The 9151-nt window shown below is 33.3% G+C and overlaps 2 protein-coding genes across 5 annotated transcripts in view; one reads left to right on the top strand and one right to left on the bottom strand.

Moving 5' to 3' along the window:
- Positions 1 to 9151, top strand: part of Camta (Calmodulin-binding transcription activator) — a gene marked incomplete at its 5' end in the record, with an annotated part of 117157 nt that overhangs the window by 23598 nt on the left and 84408 nt on the right. For all 4 annotated transcript variants that reach the window (XM_067049840.1, XM_067049842.1, XM_067049841.1 and 1 more), the window contains 1 exon segment: positions 7516 to 7583. In XM_067049840.1, the coding sequence (XP_066905941.1) occupies positions 7516 to 7583 (68 nt within the window).
- On the bottom strand, positions 3270 to 6032 carry LOC136796342 (transcription factor Jun-like). Its single transcript, XM_067049839.1, has 2 exons — positions 5545 to 6032; positions 3270 to 3819 (listed from the first exon to the last, which is right to left on the bottom strand). Exon 1 carries the CDS (start codon positions 6026 to 6028, stop codon positions 5561 to 5563), a length of 468 nt encoding a protein of 155 aa, XP_066905940.1. The 5' UTR covers positions 6029 to 6032; the 3' UTR covers positions 3270 to 3819; positions 5545 to 5560.

The following is a 9151-nucleotide window of genomic DNA, read 5'->3' as shown; positions in this document are numbered from 1 at the left end:
AAATAATTTTTAAATGCTTGAACTGAGGGGAGAAAGGTTACAAGCATTGTTGTGATAAAAGTTTTAAGGAATAGTGTCTGCAGATAAATAAATTGACTTTGTTTTTAATTGATAATTGACTAATTAGGTAATTAAATTTATGTGGGATATACTTATTAACAAAAAAATAATTTTAGCTAATGTTTTTAATGTTTCATAGATATTGATATTTTTGACCTGGGCTGAATAGCCTGCATGAAGTTTAGAGTTGTTAAATTATATGTTTTCAAAGTGGTATTGAGGTAAGATAAATTATAAATAATAATGTTAAGTAATTTAAATTGTTTGTAGGATCATACATGTAATAGAAACTGTTTTGTAGTAGACTGTCCCTGAAGATGGCCGGATTAGCCGAAACGTTGGACGTATAAGAGAAATAAAAAGTTTTGAGACTATAATGGATAGAGTTTGAATTATTTATTTGAAAAATCAAGGTTTTTTTAAGGTTTTGAAACAGCCGCCATTTTTTATTCCCCCTACCTATACTTGGCAGAATCATCAATTTTGACTAGTAATAATACCTAGTTTTCATTAAAGTAATCAAAAATTGGGGTGAGATAACTGCCCTTTTTTCTTCCCGGTTCTTGTACTATTACTACTGTATATGACTGTGTCTATGTATGACAACTAACTTTAAAGATTGGAGCTCAGAATGATAAATGACTTTTTTTAACGTTGTTAAACAGCCGTAATTTTTTTATTGCCCCTACCTATACTTGGCAGACTTGTCAATTTTGGCTAGTAACTATTTATCGTTTTCATCAAAGTAATCGAAAATTGGAGTAAAGTAACTGACTTTTTTCTCCTCTTGGGACTTTGTATAATAGTGGGGAAGCCAAATGTATAAATTCTTTATCCAAATTCTGTTTACCTAAATTATACATATAGTGACAGTAATCTAACATTAGCTCAAGAAGCGCTATCCTGTACTCCTCCTCCTCCCCCAGTTCCTGACAGGTGTTGAAATAGTGCCCCATCGTGCCTTGGTTGACGAGCCGGGAGAACAGCTGTTCCCGCTCCCTGATATATAATACATTACCGCCCAGCCATCATTTAGGGGATGATCCACAATTTGGCTGCCCGTTCATCACATGCTCTCCCCATCTCCTTCAACCCAATAGGGATCAGTTGGGCTTACCTTAAACTCTCTGAAGGCTTTAGTGCCTTTCTCTATAATGGCTTCCTCACTGCGTATATTCACTTCTTGAATTTGATTATGTATGGAGGCAGTATTCTCTGATAGGAATAACCTAAAAAGAAGCTATTATATTTGAAGGGTTACAAGAAAAAATCACGATTCTGAGAAAAACAAAACAAAAAACTTTTTCTTTCACTGTCCATATATAGTTACTTTATTTATTAAAATTTCAAATATACCAAATAATTAAAGTAATAAATGTGGTAATTATTAATGTCAAATTTAATAATGATAACTAAATTTATTAAATCCTATTCATCCCTCTATTTTCAATCCGCTGGTGTTCCTCAAGGTAGTATCCTCGGTCCCATTCTCTACACCGTCTATACAAGGGGTATTCATGATCTATGTTAAAGCGTGTTAAATGGAAAAACTCGTGTTAAATCGAAAAAAATTGCCTTCTTTTGCCGTGGTAAAAAGAAATAACATTTAACATGGCTGAGAGTCTGTTACTTGGTCAGTTAAATCGAGAATGACGTCACACAATAGACCAGTTGAGATCGCCGCCATATTAGTTGTTGTGACTTTCAATACAGTTGTCAATTAGCTCATCTTCATTCTCTTTTTCACAAGCTTGAAGATCAATAAGACACTCATAAGCTAAACTTTCACACAAATTCCACTTTTCACTCACTCTAGGCTTGTTTTAATGAATTACTTAAATCAAAACTGAAGTAAACAATAACATGAGGGTCTAGAAGGAAGGTTATAAACATAAAGGCTTATACAACAAGTTGCTGAGAAATCTGCTAGGGGCTCTTATGCATTTAACGTTTAACATGACTTCAAATAGGGCTGCTCACAATCCTATAGTTATAACATTTAACATGGTAAAACATATAACATTTAACACAACATCATGAATACCCCTACAGTTGACATCCCAACAACTCCTAAAACTATCCTTACCACATATGCTGATGACACATGTGTGCTCACAGTTAATAATAACCCTTTGATGCATCCCAAACTATCCAGTATTGCATTCACAACCTCGAAGAATGGTGTCGAAATTGGAGGATAAAAATAAATCCCATAAAATCACCTTTACTCTTCGTCGTAAACCTGCCGACTGCCCTACAGTATACTTTAATAATGTGGCTCTTACCCCTGTAGAACAGATTCGTTATCTTGGACTACACCTTGACCAACGACTAACCTGGAATCCTCACACAAGACTAAAAAGACAGGAAACTGCACGCAGATTCCGCCTATTACAGCACTTACTAGACAAACGGTCTAAACTTCCAACTCATTACAAAATACTGATCTACATGACAATAATAATGCCCATCTGGACATACGGAGTTGAGCTTTGGGGCTCCACTAAATCTTCGAATTCCTCTCGTATCCAATCCTTACTATCCAAAATCCTTCGTAAAATCCACAATGTTCCTTATTTTGTTCCTAATAAAAAATAAATAAAAACATAAAGACCTAAATATTCCTTTTGTAACCGATCTAGTCCGAACCCGATATCATTATAAACTCCCTAACCACCCATATCCACTAGTTTCTAACCTTGCTTCCTCTTACATTCCTGGCAATCCTCCGAGGAAGCCAGAAAAGAAGATGGCCTCGTGATCTTATATTGTAAATTATTTTTAGAGTTCTACTACTGGGTAGTTTCTCTACATGCTGTATCATATCATTATGATCTTAATTCAAATTTGCTTGTTATATTTTATATACAGTTGTAAATGTCAATATATAAATTTTTAAAAAAATTATTAATAATTACTACAATCAATAATGTAATAATAAAATAAAAGATAAACTGTTGTAATGGACCAAGATTTTTTTGTTGAATATGGGGAAAAGTATGGCATTGTAATGCTAATTAAAAACAAATTTATTAGATGAAATATATTTTCAAATTAAATAAAAATATTAAATACAATAACGTAAAGCATACTAGCAACAAATAAACTAATTTTTACAATTATAATTTTTTTTTCTCAACCTTCTAATAATTAGTTCAACAAAAACTTTTGTATAGATAATACTTATTGAACATAAATGTCCTTTTTTTGCCTGAAGGGCACATTGAGGTTGTGGAATCTACTGTATGCAGGAGAGCTCTGTGGCGCTTACTCACCAATTATATTATATATAATTATAAATATGTAATATTTTATTTTACATATGACGTGGAATACAGAACTAAATGCTTAGATAGAGACTTTAATTTTTTTTCCTCCTTACACTATATTAAAAAAAAAATTACAATGTGAACTACAGAATACATGTAAATTACAGTAATACAATTTAAGCAACGAGTAATACAATTAAATGAAAAGTTGTATAATGTGTAATATGTCCGTTAGAAAAAAATCACAATTTATTTTGGAGCTATTTCTTCCTCAAATATAGATTTAAAAAAGTAACTTAATATATTTAATCTAATATCTGATTAATATAGTCTCGGTTTAATAAAATAATAATCTGATAAAAATATTATTTTTTCTTATGATTTTCCACTCAGTAGCTAAATTTTGTATGACCTCCTTCCAGATCACTCCGTCCAAGACCCATTCCTCTCTTAGGCCGTTTTTTCTTGATTTTCCTTGGTCCACCTCTTCCTAAAAAATATATATAAAATTATAAACGTAATATAACGTTTATGTATTTTATAAACATATTATAACATTTATATTTTTTATAAACGTATAAAAAAATAACGAAAAATATTTTTAATTATTTATATAATAAAAGCAGACCCGTCAATGCTTTGCTATTGCTAGATTCAGAGATGTTGATAGATTGAATACAATTTTTGATAAATTAACATATTTAGTTATTTACAAATTGGATGATTGAATGAAGTATAAGAAGTAGCGATCACCCGACTCAGAATAGGACATACCCGAATGACACACGTTCACCTCATAACGGGAGAGGCTCCTACAAAATGTTCGAAATGTAATAGTAATCTGACCGTCAAACTCATTTTTGAAGAATGCTATCACTCAAACCCCCTAGTTTCTAATCTTGCATCCTTTTCCATTCCTGACAATCCTCCGAGGCGCCTGAAAAGAAGATGGCCACGAGACCAGCTAATGTCAAATGTCATTAGAGTGCTACCAATGAGTAGTTTCTCTACAAGCCTGTAACACTCCAATTTTACTTAGATCAGATTTACTATATGTATTATTATGTACAGTTGTAAATAGCAATAAATAAATATTTTAAACAAATTTATATTTAAAACTTTATTTATTATTTATTTTTAGATATAATCTGCCGTTGTGGGCAATAGGTAATAGTGATGAATTATCACATTCTTACTAAAATAAAATAAAATAATGATCAAAATAAAATAATCTCTAGTCACATTTACACTCCTATATACAATATTTACACAATTGACCTGAGGATCCCTGAGCCCACTCTATCCCCCACGTGTGAGGGGTAGAGCAGAGCTCAAAATATCCCAGCGCATCCCTCTCGCCGCATCATTGGTCATGAGCCAGTGGAGGCTGAGCAAGTGCGCTAAAGTCGCAAACACTCAACTTGAGTCGAGAATCTGACCTTTGCCAGAACTCCAATTGTCCACTTTTATTTTAAAATAAGTCTCTTCGCCACTTCCGTTTCAACTTTCGAGGTGGATTGTAGGGATGGGTGGAACTAGATAAGGATTGGACCAAAGGATTAGGATGATTAGAAAAGTTTATATGAAATTTCGATAATTTGTTTGTTATGAGATCAAGGACAAAAGGGATATGAAGGTCATGGTGTCGATCTGTTGGAAACGTAATAGGGTGTATTAACTATAGTTATAAGGATTTTGGATTGGAACGATTGGATACGTTTGATGTTCGAAGGTTTGGCTGTTCCCCAAAGTTCAAGTCCGTAGGTCCAGGTAGGTCTGAGTGTAGTAAGAAATAAAGTAAAATTGTAATTTTGATTCTGAGTCTATTTTTCTCTTGCTCTTATTAAATCTTATTTCTTACGAAATGGTGTAACTTCAGCAAAATAAATAAATAAATAATATTTATAATGAACTATACAAACAAAAAATAAATACAAAAATTCAAATTATTAAAAAACAAAATGGTAAAATCCAGAATATACAAGAGACTATTTTAACACCTTCTACTAGGTGAAATGCAGTGTTTTAATTTAGAACGATATATAGAATTATATGTAAAAATCAATAGTGTAATGTAACTACTGATTTATACTATTGGTAATACTGATGATGGGATAAAAACCCCGAAACTTTGATAAAAAAATATTGTATGAAATAAAGACTTTCTTGGAAAACACTTAAGCATGCTGTAAATAACACAAAATGATATACATACCTTAGAAAAGGATTCTTTAGAGACCAGTGTAGTGCTTGCCGTTGTGCAGGACCACCCCGTAGCCTCCATTGGTTTGAGCCTTCAGCTGCGCCAGCTCCTCGAGACCTCTCTGTAGCCGCGCCTCTAGCTCGGCCACCTCTTGTGCCATCCTGTTCGTTTCGGTTTCCAGGTGGATCAGAAGCTGCTCCTTCCTTTCCCTGTATCGAGCCGAAGCCTGCCTGTTCCTTTCTCTTCTCTTCTCCAGCTTCATCTTCACTTCGTCTTCTTTCGACAGACCTTCAAGGCGCGCCTCTTGAAGAGCCGGCTCGGGCGACGAGTACACCATTGGTGCTTCTAATTGAAGGTAGACCGGACCCCGATCTTCCTGGTATGATGGTCCGTACTCCCGTAATTCCTGGTAGGATGGCACGCACTCCCGGTCTTCCTGGTAGGACGGTCCGTACTCCTGGGGATGAGAGTTGCTTCCTCCGTTGAAGATCTCCATCTCGATCGAGTCTCAACTGCAGAATGATCTCCCCACCTCCTTTCCTCAAAGTTCTGTGATTAGAATCGTTATCTGAAGACAGTTTGATAACTGTAGAGATAAGCCCAATTCCATTGTCAAAATTTCTTTGAGCGTAACTTAATCCGTCTTGTTTTTTTCAGGTATCATATTCGTCATTCTCAGAATTGATAGCTCCTCTAATTCAGAAACCGAAAACACGCCAACTTACGTTATGAATGCTAGTGATAAATGAGAGGGGTTCAAATGCGGTCTTAGAGTTAGTTCTTAGTTTTATTTTCTTCATCACATTTGGAAAAATATTCCATTTGAAAATAATAACATCCCATTACCCGTAACCAGGTTAACCAGGTTTGCTTTGTAATCAGCATATTTGTAGAAATAATTGAAACAGATTGTCTGAAGACATACATAGAGGGTGTGGGAGAGGGACGGAGAGAGAGAGAGTGAGAGAGAGAAGAAAAAATGTCCAATGAAGATATATCCGTAGAAGCTTCGTTTACGGATGAATATAAGGATTTTCATTGATTTGAATTATTTAGGTTATAATAAAAAAATTAATTTATTATTAGTTAATAATAAACATCTATCCTCTACCTCACCGAACTGCTGCGTTTGATAAATCGTTTTTTACCTGAGCTGCATATCTTTGGAACTCCATTCCCTCATTTAAATCCCACATCCATCCGCGGTCAAAAAATCTCAAATAATATTGTGAGCCAACGTTTCGCTCCACTTTGCAATGCTTCATTAGGGCTAAAAAGATATACAAAACAACCAAAATAATGTAGCAAAGTCAAATAATAAGATAATATGAAATAAAAGCAAACTAAGGTATCGCTAGAAATGATGTAAAACCTTCCTTTTTATTCCAAGCAATTAGTACTAAAGCTCCTCCTATATCCTAAAAAAACCTCCAATTCAAATTCTCTGTCCGATCTTGTACTACCAGGTCCCGTTTATCTGACATCTATCCTCTACCTAACCGAACTGCTGCGTTTGATAAATCGTTTTTTACCCAAGCTGCATATCTCTGGAACTCCATTCCCTCATTTAAATCCCACATCCATCCGCAGTCAAAAAATCTCAAATAATAATGTGAGCCATCATTTTTCTCCACTTTGCAGTGCTTCATGAAGGCTGAAAAAATTTACAAACAACCAAAATAATTTAACAAAATCAAAGAATAAGATAATACGAAATAAAAGTAAACTAAGGATTACTAGAAATGATGTAAAATGTGTGAAAATTTATATGGAAATGATCAAAATTAATTAAAGAAATTAAAAATAAGATGTCCAGAAAAAAGTATAAATAAGCAAGAAATATAAAAAAGTGCAAGACATATAATGAAAACGGAAATAATAGCAAATGAAAAAGTGGATAAATGTGTAAATAATTTTATAATAATGTCTGATTTTTATATAATTTCAATAAATATATATTTATATAATTGTTTTTGCTTACAGGAGATTGCTGCGATTCTCATCTGCTTCGAGCGGCATCTGGACTGGCAGTCCAAGGAGGTGAAAATAAGGTAAGTCAACATCGCATTTGATAATTTACAAACATCAAAAGAATTTTTGCATCAGCACTGCTATTTTCTACACTCCATATGTTTATCATTCTTAAAAGTAATTCATCTTTTATAATATATATTAATTGTTTAGTTTAAGTTAACCTTAAAAATTATTTTTACTAAATTTCTCCAAGCATTATGAAAGTGCTATGATGAATTATGAATGCTATCATAATTGGATCTCCTTTTCTCCTTAAATCTATCCCAGGACCCCCAACCTTTTCCTGAACAATACTAAAAATCTTGGTATCGCTTTTGATCAAACTTTATCCTGGAAACCACACATTGCCCAAATTTCCCGTCGAACCATAGCTACCTTAAAGCAATTCAATAGAATCTGTTATCTCCTTCCACATAAAACCCGTCAACTCTTAGTTCCCTCTCTTGTTTTCACCCACTTTGACTAAGGTTTGAGAAGCTTACTCAATCGGTCCGATACTACCGGGATTGTTGAGCTACCGTAATCTCCTGCTCTCCTTATACAATATAAGCATTTTCTTATCAGTGCTATCACTTCCGTTTCATTCCTCGTGTCACGAAATCAATTCGCTCCGTTATATTTATAGTTGTAGAACGACGTTAAAGAAGTTTTATTTTAAAATAAGGGCAATAAAAAAGAAAGAAAAGTTAGAAGTAGTGAAGTAGCTATACTGACTAATTTACTAGCCAGACTAATATTTAATTTCCGAAAAATCAGCGCTTTAAAAACTGTGAATTTAAAAAAAGAAAAAAAGGGGCGAGGATAATATCCTGGAAAATAACTCAAAGGAATTGTGATATGGAAATATAGCCTATTAGCAATTCAAATTGATCATAAAACCCCTCGGCTCCGGGATCGATGTAATGGAATGGGAATTTAAATATATATTTGATAAGTAACCGAAAATAGCGGCACTTAGATAAAAATCCTTCGAATATTATTAGCTATTATGGTCAACATTTTGGGGACGAATCTTTTGGAACGGTGTATAATTTTATTTTCTCTCGCTCAAATGATCAAATGAAAAACTCTTGAGTTTAAAAAAAAAGGTGTTGTACTTTATAAGGCAGTGAGCGGGAGTCCAAGGTTGATTTTAGTCTACTTCTTTTGGGCGATTATATGATTATATATTTTAGGATTCTATTCTATGTTTAAAAAAAAATAACCCACGCCTAATCGTTTTTAAAATGTTAAATGTATAAAATATTTAATATATAATTATGAGAGATAGTTGACCGTGGATGACGTACGAGAACAAGATGGTTTGGGGGTGCGGTCAAAGAGAAACACAAATAAGTTGGTGTTCTGTCTTCAGGGCTAAGAACAGAACAAGATAACAAACACAGTAAGTATAGAAAATAAAAAAGAAAGTATAAACAAAATGATTAATTTTACAAAATAGAATTAATAAAATGAAGTGATGAGAGAAGTGGGAAATAAAATGTATACATAGGTAATTGAAAATGTGGGTACAATAACTTACTTAAGGAAATGAAATAAAAATAAAGTTATATAATGCAAAGAAGTATGAACATATTAGTTATTA

The sequence above is a fragment of the Halyomorpha halys genome, unplaced genomic scaffold, assembly GCF_000696795.3.
Source record: "Halyomorpha halys isolate HHAL.00 unplaced genomic scaffold, Hhal_1.1 Scaffold1046.1, whole genome shotgun sequence".
Taxonomy (NCBI): domain Eukaryota; kingdom Metazoa; phylum Arthropoda; class Insecta; order Hemiptera; family Pentatomidae; genus Halyomorpha; species Halyomorpha halys.
Note: the sequence above shows the minus strand (reverse complement) of the source record. Positions and strands in the feature narration are given on the sequence as shown.